At 37.2% G+C, this 22,680-nt stretch overlaps 1 protein-coding gene across 2 annotated transcripts in view; it reads left to right on the top strand.

Annotated features, from left to right (window-relative positions):
* YEATS2 (YEATS domain containing 2) overlaps positions 1-22,680 on the top strand; it is a 48,870-nt gene that overhangs the window by 11,933 nt on the left and 14,257 nt on the right. For both annotated transcript variants that reach the window (XM_058188319.1, XM_058188316.1), the window contains exons 10-26: positions 1,337-1,381; positions 2,286-2,463; positions 2,795-3,028; positions 3,954-4,112; positions 6,141-6,244; positions 7,797-7,904; positions 9,912-10,085; positions 11,211-11,469; positions 12,810-12,971; positions 13,485-13,588; positions 14,715-14,876; positions 16,409-16,582; positions 17,298-17,502; positions 18,325-18,456; positions 18,928-19,026; positions 20,334-20,445; positions 21,258-21,331. In XM_058188319.1, coding sequence (XP_058044302.1) covers positions 1,337-1,381; positions 2,286-2,463; positions 2,795-3,028; positions 3,954-4,112; positions 6,141-6,244; positions 7,797-7,904; positions 9,912-10,085; positions 11,211-11,469; positions 12,810-12,971; positions 13,485-13,588; positions 14,715-14,876; positions 16,409-16,582; positions 17,298-17,502; positions 18,325-18,456; positions 18,928-19,026; positions 20,334-20,445; positions 21,258-21,331 — 2,485 coding nt within the window. The remainder of the gene's footprint in view (positions 1-1,336; positions 1,382-2,285; positions 2,464-2,794; positions 3,029-3,953; positions 4,113-6,140; positions 6,245-7,796; positions 7,905-9,911; positions 10,086-11,210; positions 11,470-12,809; positions 12,972-13,484; positions 13,589-14,714; positions 14,877-16,408; positions 16,583-17,297; positions 17,503-18,324; positions 18,457-18,927; positions 19,027-20,333; positions 20,446-21,257; positions 21,332-22,680) is intronic.

Below are 22,680 nucleotides of genomic sequence, written 5' to 3'. Positions count from 1 at the left end.
TCCAAGTATTTGGAAGTAGATCTAGCCGCTAGATGATATATGTTTGAGCAGGAGGCCTATTCGCTATCTGCCTCCTGGTTTAGTAACAGACAGGTCTGCTATGAAGCTGCTTATACGTGGCTAAGAACCTACCCCATTGCTTTAGCACCTGTTGAAGACATATTTTGCTATCCAAGCCTTGAGACAACTATTTTGTATCTCGTATCCATTAATGAGTATGCTTTGCATTTTCTGTTTTAATGCTGTTGCTTTACTTTGAGTTTTAGATTTGACTGTAAACTGTTTAAATATTGTTAAAGTTATATGAAAGCTTTTAATAAAGCAGCATGCAAATATTTTAAAAGTATAAATATCAACCCAATATTGGGGCAAATGAACAAGAATTAGACCATTAGTAAATACTCATTACTGTTGAAAAAAAGTAATCAATCTATGGATGATTTTAAAACACAAGCATACCTCCTTGTAACTTAGTAGTTAAACTAATTTACTTTTACATAATACTATTTTCTCTTGGGGAGCCTTTTGGGGGAGAAAATGTCCTTGGTTAAAAGCTATTTTGCATTTCTTTTGCCCTCTTTGGAAATTTAAGATTTATTGCCATCATAAAGCTGTTTACTAAATGTCGCCATCTTTCTTGCTTCCCACATCTTGAAACTATTGTGAATCCATCGTGCATATTAATCCTGCCTTTCTGTAGTGAATTGGAGCTATTCCTGGTGTTGTATCACCTGCAAATCAGAAGCACATAATGGAGATGCTGAACAGCTCCATGGGCTGCTATGGAGCCTTTCTCCCTTAGCTGTCTCTCATTGTGACCCTGATTCATTGCAGTTTTTTTAATGCTTCAGTTCATGTAGTTTGAATTCATCTTTTATACTGCATTGTAAGATTCCATTATCTTGTAAGACATTGACTCAGGTCAGAATACAGTGCATTCTTTTTTTCTTTTTCTTTTTCTTTTTGCATATCCAGTGAAAACACTGGAGAACAAATACAAAATGCTTGGAAAGAACAAATACATAAATTCAAAGTGGATTAAAACCAGCCAACGTTTGACGAATACTAAAATGCTGAGGACAGTCCAGGTCACTCACTGATTGAGAAATTAAGAGATAGAATATTTGGTACCAGGATGCTGGTTTTTTTAAAAAAATATATATGCTGGTTTTTTTATTATTCCTGATAAATGATTGTTTAAAAATAGTTAAAACAATATAGCTTTTTAAATATCTGAGTTTGGTGAAGAAGCATGTATGTATTGAAATGCTTTAATAGATAATTTGTGTCAAAAATAGGTTTTTTTAAAAAAGATCTTATTTTCTGTTTCTTACAGTTGGATAGAACATACACTGGTCTACAGACACTAGGGGCTGAAACGGTATGGATTGTTTTTACTTTGCTTAACTTTTTAAAATGTTGGTAGAAAAAATGACTTCCTTGATTTTTTTTTAAAAAGTGTCCACAATAAATATATTTCAAGCAGCCATAATGCCAAAGTACAAAGTCTATTGAATTTGTGTATTATTAGCGACAGAAGCTTGGATAGGTCACAAACAAATATAAATGTTACCCCACATTGATAAATTATACACGTTTTGCTTGAATATATTTGTAATCTGGGTGAGCGAAATATGGCCTCTATGTGTCATCGGACAACAAATCCATTGTACATCTGGAGGGCCACATGCTGTCTATCCCTAATCTAGAAGCTTCAACAAATGAAAACTTTGTAACCTGAGCTAATGTTGCAGAATCCTGGTGGATTTTTTCTTGTGGGTGGAATATATAAGACACACCACCCATATCTTTGAAGGTGGTTCTGAGAAACAAACCTGAAAATCTGAGAGAATGGGTGCTTTTCTCTGTGTTGTTCTACACATACTGCTTGTTCTACACAAGCACAACAATGAAAGGTAGCTATATTTTTATTGAAATATTACATTAACAAAATCTTCTTCTTTTGCTCTCTGGAAAATTAGGAAAGTCCCTTCTGAAACACGTCCCATGCCATCTCTGCTTCTGTGGAGTTTTGCATGACATTAGTCTATGGGTCTCCCTGTCTCCCAAGTTTATTCCCACATACTATTACAGGTTCACACCAGAGTTCAGTAGTAAGTCACAATTCTCCAGGCACCTGACTCTTCATTTTGAATGCAGGGGGTCCAGTGTTATATATATTTTAATACCAAGGTGTTATGAAGCTCTTTGAATATACTTGACTAAAAAAACTACAAATAAAATTGTCAGTTGCCCAACAGTAGTTTTCCTTCTCTTTCGAAAAGGTTGTGGATGTTGAGTTGCATCGGCATTCTCTTAAAGAAGAATACCAGTCGTCAGATTCTGATCTTTCTGATGCTCCTAACTCATTGCATTTGCCATTAAATATGCCAGCACCTATGAAAGCATCTTCACCAATAAAACAAGTACATGAATCCATCACAGAAGTTTCTCTTGAAAAAGGTAAAGATGTATGTCCTTCTGTCTGAATTGGGATTATATTCATGCATTGTTGAACACAGCTGGGAATCTCAGTTGATTGGAGATTTTTTTCTCTCAGGGAAAATTTGTCCCTAACTATACAGTAATTTCAATGGCAAAGACATGATAGAAACTCAATCCTGTCCTTCTAAGTAGGAAAATTCTTCAGGTTTTTTTTAAAATAAATGAATCAATTTCAAGAAATTTTCTGCAGAATGAAGCTTTTTCCCCCACATATTTCTGTTTAAATTGATATATTTATCAAGAAAACTTTGCACTTTTCTTGTCTTCTCTCTTTACATTTCCACACCAGGGCTCAGTGCTGAAGCTGAAAGGCATACAACCTTTTATGCCCTGCCATCATCTTTAGAGCGGACTCCCACTAAGCTCACAAGTCAGAAAGTCGCTTTTGGCTCCCACAGCAACTCCGCTTTTCAGCCAATTGCAGCCAGTTGCAAAATAGTGCCTCAGGGTCAAATCCCAAACCCTGCTGAGTCTCCAGGCAAGTCTTTCCAGCCCATCACCATGAGCTGCAAGATTGTGTCAGGTATGGATAATTTGAAGCATATTTTAATATCCTTTAACAAGAAGTTAATTGAAGTAGGTGTGGAACAAAGCATGTTTTTGCATGCATAACTCTTTCAAGCAGTGGCTTCTTTTAGAAAGATTATACAGCTTCTCTTCCTCAGGTTTCTGAGCATATGTGTGCATACCCAGCACCTTTGCTTTGCTTGGAGTCCCATTCATACACGCATGGGCAGAAAGGGACAGTCGTCATACAGGCAGGATGAATTCTTTTAGAGGATATGGCTTCTTCAAGTAGATGCACTTTATTCATGATGATGCACTTTCTGAAGTGCCTTTTTCAGTTGCTTTGCTTGGGCCTATTATGTTTATATCTAATGAAATTAAGCTAGTTTACTTTGTATTGAAAATGTTATATTTATTTGGGGGAGAGGGGAGGAGGGACAACCTTGGCAAATATGCCGCTGGAATAAACCCTGGTATGTTGTGCTACTCAGTGGACACTGCTGTCCCTCACCTCACTCTTCCTCTCCCTCTCTATCTGACTCGCATAAAAACTGTCCGTCTGTGAGGTAGGCTTACTTTTATTTTACAAAAATCAGATCTCACAAATGGAAAGTATTCTTATTTATTGTAAAGGACAAAGTGGTAAGATATAATAAATAGCCATGAGCTTAATGTAAAGAGTACAAAAAGGCTTAGCTTGGAAGAAGCCTCACAATATTTGCTATATCTGTTGTAATGAATAAAATATGACATTTTTAGATGCTACATCTCCCTGTCATTAGAGGAACATGTTTCAGGAAGTAATGTGGTAAATATTCAAGACTAGTTTCTATCCTTTAAATAATTGAATGAGTTCTATATTTGAATTTTATATTTGCAATCTATGTGTCTTGTAATTTAGGCATAGCTGTCTTACATATAATTGGAACGCCTTTCTTTAGGTTCTCCAATATCAACCCCAAGTCCTTCTCCACTACCTCGTACCCCAACATCCACTCCAGTGCATATGAAACAAGGAGCTGGGACCCCTGTAGTTAGCAACCCTTATGTTATCGTGGACAAGCCTGTCCAGTCAGTTGGAGCATCAGTCACAAATGCAGGTGTGTTAGCATAGTTTCATTTTCTATTCCTTCTTGCTAATGTCAGTTGTCTTGTTTAGAAAGCAAAATACCAGATGAATCTCTTTTCCAACAGATCGAACAAAGATGCATGTGTTTCATTCCTTGTTTTTAATTTAGTATAAGAAAAGTTAACACATCTATTTTAATGTATTTTGTTTTCTTTTGTACTTTTTCATAAAAACTTACATGACTGTATCTGTGATGATCCGGGGCAAGACAGAGAGGCAACACAGCCAGCTGATAATTCAAACTCCTCTTTATTGCTCCAACTTTCCCCCAAACGCTCCCACGTCTATAGCAAGTCCTGGAGCAAAGCGCTCACACACCTCCAGCAGTCTCTGGCTGCGAATAGTCCAGCAAAACGCTATTAGTACGAGGCAAGGCAAGAAGTCCAGTGAGGCAAAGGAACAAGGCAGTAATAAGGCAAGAAATCCAGTGAACTCCAGACATTGATAACGGCACACAAAACTCCACAAATTCAGCGCTTGGTCCAAACAAGTGCCCCTCCCAACAGCCTCTCCTTAAGTCTCAATCCCCAGGTGTGCCTTGCAAAGAGGGGTGGGGCGCTCTTCTCCCGAGTTGTTGGGTCAGCTTACACTTCTCCCGCCTTCTCTCCATTCTCCGTGCTTGGGGATCGAGGGGGTGATCCTTGCTCATCGCCTGCGCTCTGTCGCTCCTCATCTCCACTGCCTACCCTCTATTCCCCCCTCTCTCGGTCGTCCTGCCTCTGTTCTTCCCTGCTGGCAAGCCGTCCCAGGCCTGAGGGACCCAGGGCTGCCTTGTCCTGCTCCTACTCCCTTTTCTCCAGAGCCAACAAGGCCGCCCCCTCAACCTCCGTCGGCCCCAGCTCCGGGTTGTCATCTTCCTCTGACTCAGGCTCTGACGGGGCCATGACAGTATCATTAGTTCCATGATAACTTTATTCACATCTGTTCCTGTTGATCAACTGGATTTCAAATCAATAATAAGTGATGGTTACCAAGCAAATATTTTGTTTGTTTCTTAGGGATACATTAAGATGCTCTTAAGTCTGAACTGAAACAATGTTTTCTATACCTTCAGAAAAAAAACATATTTCAGTCTCGAAAGAAATGTTTCTGGGTTTGGGAGAATGGGAGAATAGAAAAAGTTCAAGTAGGTGGGTGAGCTATTGGGTTCCTGTCGGCCTTAGCATAAAGTATAAACTGCCCAGCTGACCTGCCTGTTCTCCCCTCCCTCTGCCCCTCGCAATCTTTCCAGCATTTTCCTCTTCCTCTTCCTCCATAACTGTGGTCACTGCCAATGCTTTTGGCATTATGTGAATGTTTGAATGTTCATGCTTTGGTTGTTATACAGTATATTGATTGAAAACTTCCTTTGATAATCATCGTAGGCTATTTTCATGTTGCTACAGTGTCAATTCAGTTCTGGCCCTTTTTTCAGTAAAGGTAATTCCTTTGTGTTTCTATTCGTACTGTGTGGTTTCCTAGCAAATTACATAAAGGAGCCTACAGAACAGAGTGGTGACCCTTCTTACCTAGCAGTTGATTAATGCTAGTTTTAAAGAGGAAGTAATTGAGAGTTTCCTGTCCCTCTCACCTACATTTTGCTTGGTTCTGATTGGACTGCCACTGCACTTTCACTAGTGCTGCATTTAGTAAAGCAGTGTACATCTGTAAGAAGTTGCTGGCCTTCTCCCAAGTTTTCCGGTATTGAGTTAAAGAAGTTGAGTGATGAATGTCTTCTCTCTGTATTATAAGGAGGGCAATAAATGACTTTCTGCTGATCAACTATATTCAGATTATTGATAATGCCTGCCAGCCAGTGTCATGCTAGATTTTCTGCAATTTCAAGAATTTTCAAGTTGGCATGGCTAGAAGAATTCTGGGAGCCGTGGTGCCAACATTGGCAGAGGATACCCAGTTTTGGGAACTGTACTGCGATCCTCATTAACATGAATGTATCTTGTATCAGAATAGCCAAATGTGTATTATATACTAACATCTGCCGTATTTCTCATATGTATAGGTAGCCCTGCAAGTAAAGTTACAAGTACTTCTCAGTCCTCTCATGGAACAGGTTCTCCAGTCTCCAAAATTCATGGAAGCAGTTTTGTAACTTCTACAGTAAAGGTAAAGACATTTGGCTAATCTTTCTATTCTTTTAATAAGTTTGTATAAATCTGGATGCAATGTGCTCCACTTTTACTTTCTTACCTCTTTTTAACAGGAGGCATGCTCCTACAACCATGTGCGTGTAATGTTTTTCAGAATGCTACTTAAATAGTATCTCTACCCTCTCTTATTATACCGTGTTGGGTCTTCTTAAATTTCCACCACTTTTCTCAAAGTGTGCCATGAGTTCTCCTGCCCAAAATCTGTACATAATGGATTGTGGAACGAGCTGCCGGTGGGACTCCGTCTTCTCCCTGATCTTCGGACCTTTAAGCACGAGCTCAAGACCTTCTTTTTTCACCAAGCGGAGCTGGCCTGATTGATTTTAAATATTGTGGGTTTTTAGTGGGCTTTTAACAGGGTTTTTTATCTTTCTGTAATTTTCTTAGTTAACTATTTTTAACATACGGCGTTTAAATTAGATTTTTAAATTTGGTACTGTATTTTAAAATTTTTCTGGACTATTGTTGTTTTATCTGCTGTACACCGCCCTGAGTCTTCGGAGAAGGGCGGTATAAAAATGTAAATAATAAATAATAAATAAAATTGTTTCTAAGTCAAAATATTCAGGCTTCTGTTTACAGGTAGTCCTCGACTCACAACCATTCATTTAGGGAGTGTTCAAAGTTACAACACTGAAAAAAATGTCTTATGACTGTTTTTCACACAACCTTCCCAGCATCCCGACGGTCATGTGATCAAAATTTGGCTACTTGGCAACTGACATGTATTTATGACGGTTCCAGTGTCCCAGGGTCATCACCTTTTGTGACTTTCTGACAAGCAAAGTCAATGGGGAAGCCAGATTCATTTAACTGTGTTACTAACTTAACAACTGCAGTGATTCACTTAACAACTGTGACAAGAAAAGTCATAAAACGGGGCAAAACTGACTTCACAACCATCTTAGCAACAGAAATTTTGGACTCAACTGTGGTCCTATGTTGAGGACTACCTGTACTATTGGTTTCCAACAATTAATCAATTGAAACTAGATCAGTTTTGTGCAGTGGGCATTGTACCATAATTGAAAACAAAAGGATTACCTGTATTTAACAGAAAATTAAAATAGTTAAAACTAATGCAGTTCATTATATTTCTTTATTACCAAAGCATGCAGTTTGAAGTCCAAATGTCACTCACATATCCATAAAAGTTTTCAGTAATGTCCTGGTGCCTTTCAAATTGTAATTTTCATTTTTCTAGGACATAAAAATATTAATTAAATATCAACAAATCATGTCAATTATGCATCATCAATTAACAGTTTCTTTTTAAGTTTTTCCTAACCTAACCAAAACAAGGCTGCTTAATAACCAAAAATGTCCATCAGCCTGAAAATTACTGCAATCTCCTGTTTTCCTGTTCTCTGGAACAGTAACAGTAAAAGAAAATTAGATTGTATATTTTTACCATAGATAAGTTTATTGTTTGAAACGAAATCCGATGCTTAAAAGAAAGAAATGGCTGCATAGTTAACTTAACCACGTGCTGTCTATATTCATTCTAGCAAGAGGACTCTCTGTTTGCAGCCATGCCACCTCTTTGTCCAATTGGGAGTCACTCCAAGGTACAAAGCCCTAAATCTGTGGCAGGAGCACCCGGAACATTTACAAAGGTATTGTTCTCTTTACTCTGCATGGTGCAGTTTTGTTTCACAAAGAGAGTTACCCTGGAGCTTTCTGAGTTTGATCCTTGACAGGCTTTGTTGTTACTCGTTTCTTAAGTTTCTGGCATTACATACAAACATACATTATTTCCTGTGGTTTTCTACCCAGACAATGGTAGAGTTTTTTCCTTCATTGCGTTTTCATTTTGCTCTCTCGTAGGATATTATCAGCTACATAGGCTGAAGCATTCGTAAACATAACTGCATATGTGAATATTGTTTTGAAGAATTTATCAAAGTAAATTCTACATTTGGTATAGACCACTGGTACAATCATTTACTATGTCAGTGAATGTATTCCAAGAGTCAGATAATAAGAACATTCAGAGGTGGGTTTCAGCAGGTTCTGACCAGTTCTGGAGAACCAGTAGTGGAAATTTTGAGTAGTTCGGAAAACCAGTAGTAAAAATTCTGACTGGCCCCACTCCCATCTATTCTCTGCCTCCCAATTCCCAGCTGATCGGGAGGAAATGGAGATTTTTGCAGTAACTTTCCCCTGGAGTGGGGTGGGAATGGAGATTTATAGTATCCTTCCCCTGCCATGCCCACCAAGCCATGCCATACCCACAGAACCGGTAGTAAAAAAAATTGAAATCCACCACTGAGAACATTATTATACCAATAATTTTATTATAGGAAGCAGGACTCTGCCAAAAGGCAACCAAAGGTCTATGTGAAATTTGCAAACCAAACAATAGCACAAAAAAGAGACTCTCCCACATTTAGTGGAGTCTCGGTGCCTTTATTATTTTTATAAATAACTCAAGATGGCAAATATATCTAATACTCCTTCCTTCTACCATTTTCTCCATAACAATACCCTTGAAAGTAGATTGGACTAGCCCAAAATCACCCAGCTATCTTTCATGCTTAAAGTGAGCCTAGAATCGCAAGTTCTGTAATGTAAAAATAATTTGAGATTTTTTTTTTACTCTTTTATGCTTGTAGGTGACAGACCAATTGTCAGGAAAAATGTTAATACTTCAGTGTGTATTCTAGCAATTTAGGGGGTGTTTCATATTTTCTACCAGCTTTTCTAAGTGATTTTTTTCTTTTATTGCTATATTGCTTCAGTGTAACATTCATTTCTTTGTAAAAGAATACTCTGAATCTTTTTGAACCAATACATTAGTTATTATAATTTCTCAAACGTTGCTTTATAGTGTTTTTATTGTTGCTGTTGTCTTTTTTTAATTTTTCTTTTGTAACTGTTAAATATGGATTTTAAAGGCACAGTTGTGTTGCTCCTGAATCCGTGCTGAATCAGGCAGACACTCAATTTCTTACAAAAGAAAAGAGTGCAATTTTAAATGGAAAATTAAGTAATATAAGCAAAATAAAGAAGTGTGTGCATCTTTCTGATATTTGAACAGATTTCCCCTTTTCTGACTATTATTCCTTCACGTTCCAGTTGGGAGAGGGAATTAGTTTTATGACCTCTAAGTCAGCATAGAAGATGAACTGGCCTCTGGTGGCTCAGACTGTTAAGACAGTCTGTTATTAACAGCAGCTGCTTGCAATTACTGTCAAGTCCCACCAGGCCCAAGGTTGACTCAGCCTTCCATCCTTTATAAGGTGGGTAAAATGAGGACCCAGATTGTTGGGGGCAATAAGTTGACTTTGTACATAATATACAAATGGATGAAGACTATTGCTTGACATAGTGTAAGCCACCCTGAGTCTTCGGAGAAGGGCGGGATATAAATGCAAATAAAATAAAAAATAAATAAAAATAAATCCTCAAACCTCCCAGTAAATCAAGAGACCAAGGATCTAGTGGATCCAAAGCTGCTCCCATTTGGCAATCTCTCAGTTTCTCTTGCTGGTGGGAAATAGATCTGCAGAGCTTTCTATGGGCATTGTTGTAGGGAGCACCCGCCAGCTCCTTAACCCTTCATTTGAAAGGTAAGGTCTTCTCCACAAAATCTTAATCTCTTCATTTAATTTTATTTGAAGGTGATAATAAAGCAAGAGCCTGGAGAACTGCCGCAACATTCTCCAGTGGCAGCAACTGGAGCAGCCTCTCAGGCCTCACTGCCACAGTACATGACTGTGAAAGGGAGCCATGTGATTGCTCTATCACCCCAGAAACAGATTGTGAGCACAGGAGAGGGGTCCACTTCATCAAAGGTGCCAGATTTTTTTTCTTCTTTTTCACTCTAGCAGTATTGTAGTAACTACAGCTCCATTGCTTTACTCCACGCTCTGGTTCATTTGACGCAACTAGGTAATACCAGAAGCTTTACATGGATAGGAATAACCTTCAAATACCTATTTTGTTCCTTAAATTATAACATTATTAATTTGAGGAAAATAATTGCATTTCATTCGTTATCACGGCCTCCAACTGCTTGATATATCTTTTCTTTTATGTATCTTTATGTATCTTGATGTATCTTTTCTTTTATGTACACTGAGAGCATATGCACCAAGGCAATTTCCTTGTGTGTCCAATCACACTCGGCCAATAAAATTCTATTCTATTCTATTCTATATACTAGGCCCATCTTTAATTCCAAATTGGTTTTTTTTTGGGGGGGGGGGGAGGGGGGGAGGGTAACATTTTCGTTTTTTCCCCTTTCCTTGCTTGTGTGCTTTAATGTGTATCATATAGTTGTTAGAATTTCATTAGAGAAGCTGCATCTTTTTCTGGCCCTGCACAATTTTAGGAAACTAGATGTTAACATTGGTTTTGAGAAATATGCACTGGTTTCTAGATAGTTCTCTAGCCTTGTCATCTTTTATCTTCAAAATAACTTGAAAGCCAGTTATCTTAAAGGCTATATTTTCACAAACTCGCCTTCCTAGAATTAAGATTTTCCACTAAGATATTTCTTGGAATATCAGCAAGATCAAGTTGATAGTGGCATAAACTGCTTTTTCAGCAGTTACAGAGCTTAGTTCCCAAAGATGCTTAGTGCTTTCCCTTTTATCTCTTACATGCTGGCTTAAGCTATTTCTGATCTCACAGCATTTTTACTAAGCTCATTCTAATACGAAAAATTGAAATATTGAAAGGAATTCATTGAGTATCTTGCTACACAATTAAATATTGGGTTATTTTAATTGTTTTATGTTCTTTTTCTCAGCATTTGTAATAAAACAATTAAAATGCACTGCTCTAGGATAAATATGAGTACATGGAAATGAATTAATAGAGTCTTTTTCAGAATATCACTTTTATTTAGCTTGATGTTAATACATTGGCTCTATGTGTATATTTATGTTGTGTGTATTTTTATTTTTCCCCTCTAGATTGTTAGTGTTCCAGTTGGGTCTGCTTTACCATCGTCAGTCAAGCAAGCTGTGGCCCTTGGTGGAGGACAAATACTTGTGGCAAAATCAGGCCCTTCAGTCACAAAGACAGCTGGTGGAAAACAAATTGTAACTCAAGGAGTTGCCAAAGCTATTGTGAGTAGTGGAGGAGGAACCATCGTTGCTCAGCCTGTGCAGACTTTAACAAAAGCTCAGGTTCCATCAACAGGAGCTCCAAAAACTGGATCCCAAGGTTCAGGTAAAGTGGGTTTACTTTTTGAAATGTCAAACATGATGGTTTGGAGCTAAGGAATGAGTTTAAAAATATGTCCTTCATGTTAAGCTCCATTCCTGGGAATTTTAAAGATAAATCCACGTAGTTTTCTTGGCAAAAATGTACAAGTGATTGGCAGCTGCTTTCTTCCAGGTTGCTTTTTCAGCTTCCAAATCTAATTGATAACCTGCATGTTCTGTTTCTCCTAAGTATTAATCAACTAATGGCCCTAGTTCCTTAAAATCAGCCAAGGGAACCCAGCTAACTAGATAATGAACTGATTAATTACATCAATAAAGTAAGTTATTGAATATTCTGGTGAGCTTTGCATCATAAATTTGCTCCCCATGTCCAATTTAGGTTTTTTGAATCTATTGAATACTGACTTCCAGAGTTACCTATAGTTTCAACAGCACTAGGGGACACTAGGTTGGAAAACCTGATCTGGATAGGATGCATCAAATGAATTGTCACCACTACCATGTTATAATTGCTGTCAAAACCCCAATAAATAAAAGCGCTGGACTACATTTAAAGGTTTATAAGCTGACTTGCATTCATATTTCTTGCTCTTATCCCTGTACAGTAAATCCTCTCCAGAAAATTTGTGAACTCACAGACAAGTTTCAGGGCAGAGTGTCCTGGCAAGTAGAACAGAGAAGGGAATCCATTTCTCCAGTGATGTGTGTTCTGCTGATACTGAAAAGCTGTTAGCTGACTGTGTATCCAGATTCTGATTTGTTTTGTTTTACCATATAATGTTGTAATACAGTAAACTGTTCAATTGTTGGTCTCTTTTTCATCCAGTACAAACATATTGCACTTTCTTGTATAATATCATGTAGTCTTTCTTTTTGTAACTTCCTTCATCTTCAGAAATTCTACTGATATTCATTCCACTTTGCTAAGTTTTCTGTTTGCACAAGGTAATTCCATGTTGAATGAAATACATTCTTTCCTTATTATCTACAACCCATCTTAAAGCCTTTCCTCTGTATGCGCTGTGTTGAATGATAGCAGCTAGATTCTTATTTTTCTGCAGCTAATTAGGGACTGAATTCTTTCCACAAAAAGGGTATGGCTCTCATATCCCTAATAAGTATATATCACATTTTGTTTTTACCAAAACATAATTTTCAGTCAAATAAATACAAAATAGAATAAAATCCAATAATAAAAAAGTAAAAGAACCCAAACATAAATATTACATAACTGTAGCTAAGGTGAAAGAAGTTGGAACATTTTTAGAACTCTGGGACTTAATGTTTTGTTGCAAGAGGATGGTCTCTGAAAATCTTGATAATTTTTTTTTCTTTTCCTTCTAGTTATGGCAACATTGCAATTACCAGCCACTAATTTAGCCAATTTGGCAAACCTACCTCCTGGCACAAAATTGTACCTTACTACAAATAGCAAGAACCCATCTGGGAAAGGAAAACTACTACTTATACCTCAAGGAGCTATTTTGCGAGCCACAAATAATGCCAGTTAGTATTACACTAAAGAAAAGTAGCATATTAAATGTGGTGAAAAATAATGGCTGGGGTCGTTGATGCTTTCTGAGCTTGGTGGTTTTCTTGCAAATGTTTCATTAGCATATAACATCACAGTGCAACTGGATATTACAGTAATATCCAGGTTTTTTTAGGCAGATTGCGTTCTCTGAAACACAGATATATTAAAAATGCTTTATGGAAGGAAGGGCTTCTGCTAGCAAGATGGAAATCAATCATAGAAATGCTATATAAACATAGACCAGATTGCTATGAGTCGTAGGGGTGGATGGATGTATAAACTTCCTTTCTGTGTATAAGGAAATTTTATAGTGATCCATGTTAAGTCTGTATAGCTTTTGCTATTAGCTAATTACTGAATTTGGGATTGAGTTTCTGGAGAGTAGATACATTTCGGTACCTAGCGGGGAATCTGATAGTAGAGTTAAAATAAATAGGATTTGGTTTTGCCTTATTTATAACTGGCTAACTTGTTGGATGTTCCAGATCAGCAGTTAGGTTCTTCAGGAAGTAGCGGAACGCATGGTGGAAGCAGTGGTGTGTCTCAACATCTCACCTACACATCCTATATCCTCAAACAAACCCCACAGGTTAGTCCACAATACAAATATATACAGAGATGTTGTTAGCATAAACATTAGATAACCACAAGTGGATTAATATTCTTCTGATGTGCTGAATTATAGTTTACATCATACACAAATATATAGGTTGACTGGAGAAGATGGGGAAGTACTGCAATGTATCTGGACAGAGAAAGCTGGATTAGAATATACTCTAAAGTTTAAAAAACAGTGGTAGGAATTGGCTTTCTTGGTTGTTGTCTCTACAAATGACACTTCTGTTGTTCACATTATCCTCATTTCCATAATGATGACTTACAGCAGGCATCCTCTATCAAAGGCAAACTAACGAAGATGCTTCCTACCAGTTCCCATCTTATGATTACTGGGCAAGCAGATACTACCTACATGCTTCAATCACTGACTGTTTTTCTTTACAAGAAGCACAGAAGCATTTATGGAAATGAAGTTGAGACTAGGGGGCTGATAGCATGCTGGCTTTCCATTTAAAATTGAAAGAAACTGAATGTTTTAAGAAAGGGATGCTAGGGGCCTATCAGTTACCATGGAAGCCATAAATCACAGTAAGGTGCTGCAGTGCTTTTTTGTACAATGTTTAATATATGGTAGCGATCATTCATCTAAGTGATTTGAGGCTGTTACTTTTTGCTATGTTAACAGGCATAATTTTTTTAAGTTTTCTAAAATAGAATCTGATAGACGCTACTTAAAAGTAGGTATTGTGATATGACCCTGATTAATTTTAAGTGGAACTAAAAAAGAAAAACAGTTTAGGACCATGATGGCAAACCTATGGTACTTGTGCCAGAGGTGACATGCAGAGTCCTCTCTGTGGGCACGCGGGCCATCACCAGCTGCTCTTCCGGTTTCTGGCATACATATGCTCGCCGGCCAGCTGGTCTTCCGGTTTCCGGTGCGCAGGAAGACCAGCTGGCTGGTATGCATTCACTTCCAATGGAGACTGGAAGCATGAGCACCAGCTGGTCTTTGGATTTCTGGGCTCCAGCGCACATGCAGATTCCAGTTTCAGCACTTGAAAAGGTTCACCATCACTGGTTTAGGATTTCAGAATTTAAGGGACAATGGCTATTACTTGCTATGTCTTCAATGCAGATATTAATTTTTTGTGTAGGGCACTTTTTTAGTTGGCCAGCCACCTCACCAGACTACAGCAAAGCAGGTGACATCAGGGACTGTTATCCAAAGTAATACAAGTGCTGGAACATCATCTTCCCAAGGACAGCAAGCTCTGAAAGTTATAACTGGACATAAAACTGCCACCTTATTTGCACAGGTAACTGTGGGGCTTCGATTTAGATAGTGGTTGTTCTATATACTCCCGAAGGACTTAATGCAAAGTGTAGCTGTTTTGCATTCTGTTGTAAGTCACTTCTGTATTTTATGGTAATATATTAATGTATGTTTTAGAAGCCCAGTTAATAAAATAAATGTCTGAATGATTGATTTTAATATATACATGTACATCATCAATAATGTGTAAATACTAATCTGTATGCCTGAATGGTTAATTTTAATACATTCTTTGGTTAGGCAAGACAGACAGATCTTAAGAAACAGACTGAAAAACTGAAAAGTTGTTTTGATTTTGTTTATTTTATTTTTGTTGTTACCAAGTATTAAAAAAGAAATATATCCATAAAATATTTATGTTCTCCATGAGATATTTATGCAGTACATTTGGGTTGAACTCTCCCATTTCTATTTTCAAATGAAAATGCTTGGAAAAAGAACTGAGACAGGCCAATGGTTTGAACAATGGACAATAGAGAAGGAGAAAGCCGTGCTGAGCCTTTTCCTCTTATGTAGTTTCTCAATAGTGAAAAATGTTCCTTCCAAATTGCCCCTTAATGGAAGAAGAATATGAGGAAGGAAATTTGTAGTAGAAAGACAGATGGGCAAAAGATTAGCTCAGCCTTTTCCAATCTGAGTGGTGACTAGAACTTTTGGGAGTTATAATTCAACACATTTAAAGAACGCCAGGTTGGAAGAAACTGGGTTAAGAAACCTTATTACCTTCAAATATCTAAAGGAAGTACATTTCTTCTCTACTGAGAGTGCAGGACCAGAATAAATGGGTTAAAAGTACAAAGAAACATGTTCAGGTTAGATTTTAGGAGAAACCTCCTAGCTATATGAACTGTTAGGCAGTGGAACACACTGAAAAGTGAAGAGGTAATTCTTCACTGGAAATCTTCAAACACAGAAAGGCTCCTAGATCCAGCATGGTGTAGGGAATTGATGATTAATGTCCTTTCTGACTCTTGCATCTTATTCTTAATCTTCCAAATCAGTATTTCATTTGAAATAAACAGTTCATAACATACGTTTGTTACGTGATGTATACGTTGACTGAAAAGGAAAGGATTCAATTTTAACACAGTCCTAGAATGTTTCTTTTATCCCTGCTTTAATATCATGTGGCATTCAAAAAAAGTACCCTGAGATACAAACCAGCACTTTTAACCCTTGATAACAATTTTCACTGATTCTTCACAAACTGTTCCTGACAATATTTTTATAAACTAGAACAGGGGTATCCAACCTTAGTCCCTTTAAGACTTGTGGACTTCAACTCCTAGAGTCCCTCAGCCAGCAAAGCTGGCTGAGGAACTCTGAGAGTTGAAGTCCACAAGTCTTAAAGGGACCAAGGTTGGAGACCCCTGATCTAGAAGATGTAGCAAAATTGAACACCTGAATATATACTGAGGTTTTGTTTAAAACATCATGAATGTTTGTATCTTTTCTATTCTACTATCTGCTTTATAAAAATATTGTTTCTATTTTAACTCATTTACAAATTTAAAGGCAGCTTCCAGCGGGCAAGCTTCACTCATGAAAATATCTGACAATACACTGAAATCATTACCGGCAACATCACAGCTCTCAAAACCTGGCACCACTGTGCTAAGAGTATCAGGCGGGGTGATCACTGCAGCAACAACTTCAGCTGTGACACTTGCATCAAATGGTGTTCCCCAGGTGAGATCCAGTTTTGATGGATTTGCATGTCAGGCTTCAAATGCATTAAAGAGTTATTATGCAGGGGAAGAATCAGCTTCTTACTCCTTGGAAATTAAAGTTACTTAAGTGTTAGGGCTCCATCCTGCTGTGTGAAAAAAAAAGTTAGCATTTACAAGAGATCTTTGCAGTACTTGCCCTCGTACTATGTTTATGGAGAATGTTTTTGTATTTTATTATTTGGGTTTCCTCCTTGTTTTGTTGTTCATGGTACTCCAGAAGGTGTCTGTTGGGGTTCTTGGACAAGCTCCCATGCAGGCTGTAATTTTCTGTAGTCCTGGATAGCTTAATTGAGATGATTGTATCAGAAGACTTTAGACTATGTCCCGGCACTAAACCTATGCAAAAAAATGTTATCAGAAGGAAGAAAAAAATACTCCCTTTTCACTCTTGTAAAATAGGCTTGTGGTGGAAATGCAGGGGTGCTAATAGTAAAAAGTAGAGAAGTATATGAAATCTTGAAACTGACAATGAACTACAAAAATACTGTAAATGTTATATGCAATAGAACTGGACCTCCTTGCTTTTCTAACTCTCAACTAAAAATATTGTAAATGCATAGCTTAGGAATAATTAAATCATAATTTGTTTAAAATATTTTTTCTTTTATTTTCTTTATTGGATCATTAAGCTGAAAAATGTGTTTTCCACTCTCCCTGTTTTTTTTTTAACATAGCAAGCAGACAGTGCAAGCTCTAGCTCCCCTTCATCTGCAGGCCCCATTGTGAAGGCATCTGGGCAGCAACAGCAGGTTGTTGCCAATCATGGGCAAGCAGCATCAGTTGCACCTAATAAAACAAGTTCCTCCACAGTTGTAAGCATTGCTTCTTGGGTCACCACCCCAGCATCAGCATCAGCATCCACCAAAACTGCAGTATCAGGTAATCTAGAACTAAAAGATTGAAATTAGTCAATGGGATGCTTTTATCCAAACTAAACACAAAATCCACTGGTGTATGATCTGAAATATATACAAGCTTTACTTGGGTTGATTGATTCAAAAAATATTGTAGAAGCCCAAGCATCAATTCTTGAACAAGATTGATGCTTAGTTGAATACTACATATAACATTTTGTTAATTGGACATGTTGTTCCCCCAATACCAGCTCATGCAGTTTCACCAGGTTCTGCAATCTCTTAAACACTAAAATTGACTTTCTCTTGAATGTGGATCCTGGAAAGCCCATTGGTTTTCTGAGAAACTCTTGGAGTTTAAGCAGTACAAGATCTACTTAGGAAACAGAGCAAAATCAATTGAGCCAAATGTCTATGGAGATTCTCAGACACCCAGGTCATGGTTGTCCAAAAGGTACTCTTTCAAAAGGCAACTGCACTTTGTGTTTCCTTGTAGATATTTTAGTTTCTTTAGCTTCTTGCATGAGAAGCACAACCTCAATCTCATCCTGTCAGATAATCAGATTTTACCTTGTGCGAAATGGGCATCCATATGTATTGACATAAGTTGGTTCTCTTGGATCTCTTAGTAGCCCTTAATATCAGTTTTGGACATATTTGGGAGGTGGAAGGTATGATATTGTAATTCTCCACTAGAGCCAGTTCCAGTTGGTCTTGATAGGAGGGGAGAGTTCTAGCACTAGACCTAGTTCTCCATACTGATACATAGGTAGGAGAACTTCCTTTTTATCTTCTTTTTTCTATGTGAAAGGAAGAAATGATTCATTTTAATACATTTCTAATGCAGGGTTGCTAAAGATCCACTCCAACCAGAACAGCCCACAACAGGCTGTTTTGACAGTACCCAGCCAACTCAAACAACTTGGTGTCAGCAATCCTTCTGGAGGAGTCCAAACTATACTGATGCCTGTGAACAAAGGTAGGATGTAGTTGACAAGACATTGCCTAAATCTCTTTTTCAATATTGCAGGTTTCTCTCTTCAAAGCTTTCTGGATCTATTGTGCTGCAAAGAATTGGAAACTTTTGGCTCTAGTAGCGAGCAGACTTTAAATTGTCCGGAGCACATTTGATGCCATGCATATCACATTCTATTGACACTAATACTAATAACTAATACATGCTTACAATTTTAATGTCTGGTATTATCATTATTAAAACCAACATCAGATTATGCATAATAGTGAGAACATGGTTTGTGAGATCCAGGTAAAATCAGAAAAAATGTTTTACAAAGAACCAATTTTAAAAATTTTCAGATAACATGTTTAGAGCTGTTGCAAAAAGCCATTGTTACATCATTTTCTGCTAAAATTATTGAAGTAATTTAGCAGCAAAAATGAAAAAGTAAGCATATTTGTCTACATTACCAATATTCCCTTTCTCTTTCAGTGATACAGTCAGTTTCTTCCAGCAAAGCAACTGCTGTTACACCCATGACTACAACTAGTGTAGTTGCCCCAAGCACTGCTGAAGTGGCTGTTACAAAAGGTAGAATTGCCCATTGTCATAATGAAGCCTTCGAAATGACTGTATAATTAGCCACTATTCATGACATATATAAGAAATTTATAATAGTTATTTTTTGGCAAATTAGTCCGTGGGATTGTGCAAAGCATTCAGAACGGGTACTTTACAAAGTGCATTGGTATCAGCAGAGTATAAATGCCTGTGGAGATTCTCAATCATCCAGATCATAGTTGTCTCAAAGGTTTTTTCAAAGAAAAAACAATCCAGTAGCCTTTTGAAGAAAAAAAAACACCTTTGAGATATCAGCAGAGTCCCACTTCTTGAAACATTACAGCATTAAAGGGTTTGATGTGGCTGCTTCAGAGGCTTTCTCTGGTGCATATACCTCTGCAAATATTTTCATTGGCACCACCAACGAACTGAATATGCCTGCATACCTACTTGCTCAGATAGCCAAGGTTATCTAAACTAAGAAAGTTGCTTCACTTGCACTTTTGCCCTTAGTGGAAGCGCCTTTTAAATGCTTTTTATTAGCCATCAGCTGTTCCACAGTATGATTATGCAAGTGAAGCAGGATTCAGGTGATAAAGCATTCAGCTTGATGAAGGAAATCTTTTTGTACATCTCTAAAAGTATAATGGTACTTTCACTTGGAGACCAAAGATAATACTAAGGTAGTTTTATCTCACAAAAAGCAGCAACCCAAAACAAATACGTTTTGAAATGTAGACCTTTTTTCTCCCATCCACCAACACTTACAGTTACTATTCTGTGAGGGAGATAGATGGTTCCAAAATTTGATTGATTGATTGATAAATAAGTCAATAAATAATACTTTATTGTGGTGCCAGGATTCCTCTATAAAATCTCTGCTTTCCTCCTTCAGAAAAATTACAGGTTGTGCTCAACTTATGATCACAATTGAGCCCAAAATTTCTGTTGCTAAGTGAGACAGTTGTTAAGTGAATCACTGCAGTTGTTAACTTAGTAACAAGGTGATTAAGTGAATCTGGATTTCCCATTGACTTTGTTAGAAGGTCACAAAAGGTGATCACATGACCCCAGGACACTGCAATTGTCATAAATGTGAATCAGTTGCCAAGCATCTGAATTTTGATCATTGGGATGCTGCAACAGTCGTAAGTGTGAAAAATGGTCATACGTCACTTTTTTCAGTGCCATTGTAACTTCAAACTGTCACTAAATGAACTATTGTAATTAAAGGACTACCTCAGTTTTTCTTCCTACTTGTCTGAAACAGAAGACTAGCATTGTCTTTCATTTGCCTAACGAATGTTTTTTTAAAGATATTCTATTATCTTTTAAAGTGAAACTGGAGCCTGATGCAACAGGGCAGAGCTGCAGTATTCCAGTCTCTCAGGATACTCAGGCAACAATAAAAACAGAGGAAAGTTCAGAACTTGGAAATTATTCCATTGGGTAATTATTTTTGTAAAGTTAAAATAACTTACTACAGGGAGCAATGGCTGTTGTAAACAATATGGGTTATATTTTTATGAGCACTTGAATTTGTTGGGAATTCACCCCTATTACTGTTGAAATGAAATTTCTTCAAGAGAATTATTTTAATTTTGTTCAATACAACCAGTTGTGATTTTATAGTGGATATTGGATAGGTCACAGTATATTAACATCTTGGTATGAAATACTTCATAGACACACATTAAAATTACACTGATCAGTTTGCACATCAGTTGCAGTGAATAAACTGCATTTAAGATGCAGCACTGGTTCCATAGAAACTAGTTATCTTGTTTGTTCAGATTTATCTTTTTCTCAAACTTTAAGAGCCACACCAAACTATATAAATAGATATATCCAGCTATAGACCTGAGGTGAGAAACTTCTATTACGATCCTCACAGACTCCTCCCTTTATTGCAAACCAAATTATGACAGCATAATTTCCTATTTTAAAAAAGCTTAGTAGATGCTTATAATACAACTTTTTTCTTTATTTCATATCAAGTTTGTAAATTTAACCCTGCCCTCTTCTTGGAAAAAAAATGTAAAATACAAACTTCCAAAATGTAAACGCTGACAAAGGTTTGAAAATGTTTGTCCAAACATCACTGTCTTTATGTACACAGAGATTTCCCTTTCTGCTTTATAGGCAGTAATACAGCAGTATCTGTACATGCATATTCTTTGTTCAGTAAAAGCAGTGTAAAAAGCATTGTACTATGCTATAAATAAATTCTATATTAAATGCCACTTCTTTATTTTCTACAGGGAAGAATATTTAGACAACCTCCCGCAACTTTTGACAGCAATTGTGAAAAAAGTTCCATTAATTGCTGAGACAAGTAATGAAAACATTGTTTAACAGTCCTTTTTTTGGTGTAATATGCTCAATTCATACTAAGTATGGCCATTGGTCCATTTACCTGCATTTGCTATAGAGCAGTGTTTCTCAAAATGGGCGAACCTGCCCCCTAATGAAAGGTGTTTGTATTATCAAAAGGTGTGTTAGACACTAAGGGGGCAACAGGCACATTATGCACCCCAAGGGGGTAGCATAAGAAGCAATTAGGATTGTAATCATAGGATTACTCAGAATTTACCCAACAAGCTTTATTAAGTGTGTAAAATTGTAAACATTAACTTTGATAATTATAAATACATCAAACTTTAGAATGCTTGAAATACTATGTGGCTTTGACCACAAGTTAACCATGGGAAAATGTTAACCATGGGAAAAAAACTTACAATTTCCTGTTTTTATATATCCATTTTTTCATGTCAAGATTATTCCCGCTAGCTGAGTTCCATCTCTTTTCATCAGCATTTTTTTAAAATGTTTGGCTAAATGTCATATCCTGCCTAGTGTACATGAGGGCAGTGAATTACAATAATGCTGATTGATTTCCATTTCAACCATCAGAACACTAATTTCCATTTTCTTGTTCCATTTACAAAGCTTGTATTGTGTTGTTGTTTTTTAATTCTGAAGGATAACAAGCATTAGAAAGTGTTCCCATTTGTAATGATATTCTGAAAGACACCAGAGACAGTCTAGCATTTTTAACTCTCCTCTTTATGAGGAATAGGAATGGGAAACTAGTATTTCTGAAATCAAAACTTCCAGTGCAGTATTGCAGGCAAACTCTGCCCCCAGCCTGGAGTTCGATGCAGATGGTGCTCAAAGTTGACTCAGCCTTTCATCCTTCGGAGGTCCATAAAAAGAGGACCCAGATTGTTGAGGGCTATATGCAAATAATGCTTGTACATTGTAAGGCACCCAGAGAGTGTTGTAAAGCACTATGGGGCACAGTATAAGCCTAAATGCTGTTGCTATTGCACACTCAGGTTTAATCTGGTCCATGAGACCAGTCCCTCTGACTCAAAGGATTTAAAAGAGATTCCTCTCCCTCTGCTTTTTGACATACAGGACAACTAAAAGGACAATAGTTTTCTGTAGCCTAGTGGGCTATGCAGTGCTTTGTAAGTGATTTCAAGAAGGTGGTTTAGAATATGCAGGAGCACAGATGTAGCACCCAACCATATCTTTTTGATACAATCATTTCTTTTTCCTTGGGAATAGATAGCTATCCTCTATAGCTGCCAGTTCAGCTCGAGAAATAATGTAGCTTCAAAGAGATTACAGATTAAATAGAATAGAATAGAATAGAATTTTATTGGCCAAGTGTGATTG

This window comes from Ahaetulla prasina, chromosome 6, assembly GCF_028640845.1.
Source record: "Ahaetulla prasina isolate Xishuangbanna chromosome 6, ASM2864084v1, whole genome shotgun sequence".
Lineage (NCBI taxonomy): Eukaryota > Metazoa > Chordata > Lepidosauria > Squamata > Colubridae > Ahaetulla > Ahaetulla prasina.
The sequence above is the reverse complement of the archived record's forward strand: the minus strand, read 5'-3'. Positions and strand labels throughout refer to the sequence as shown.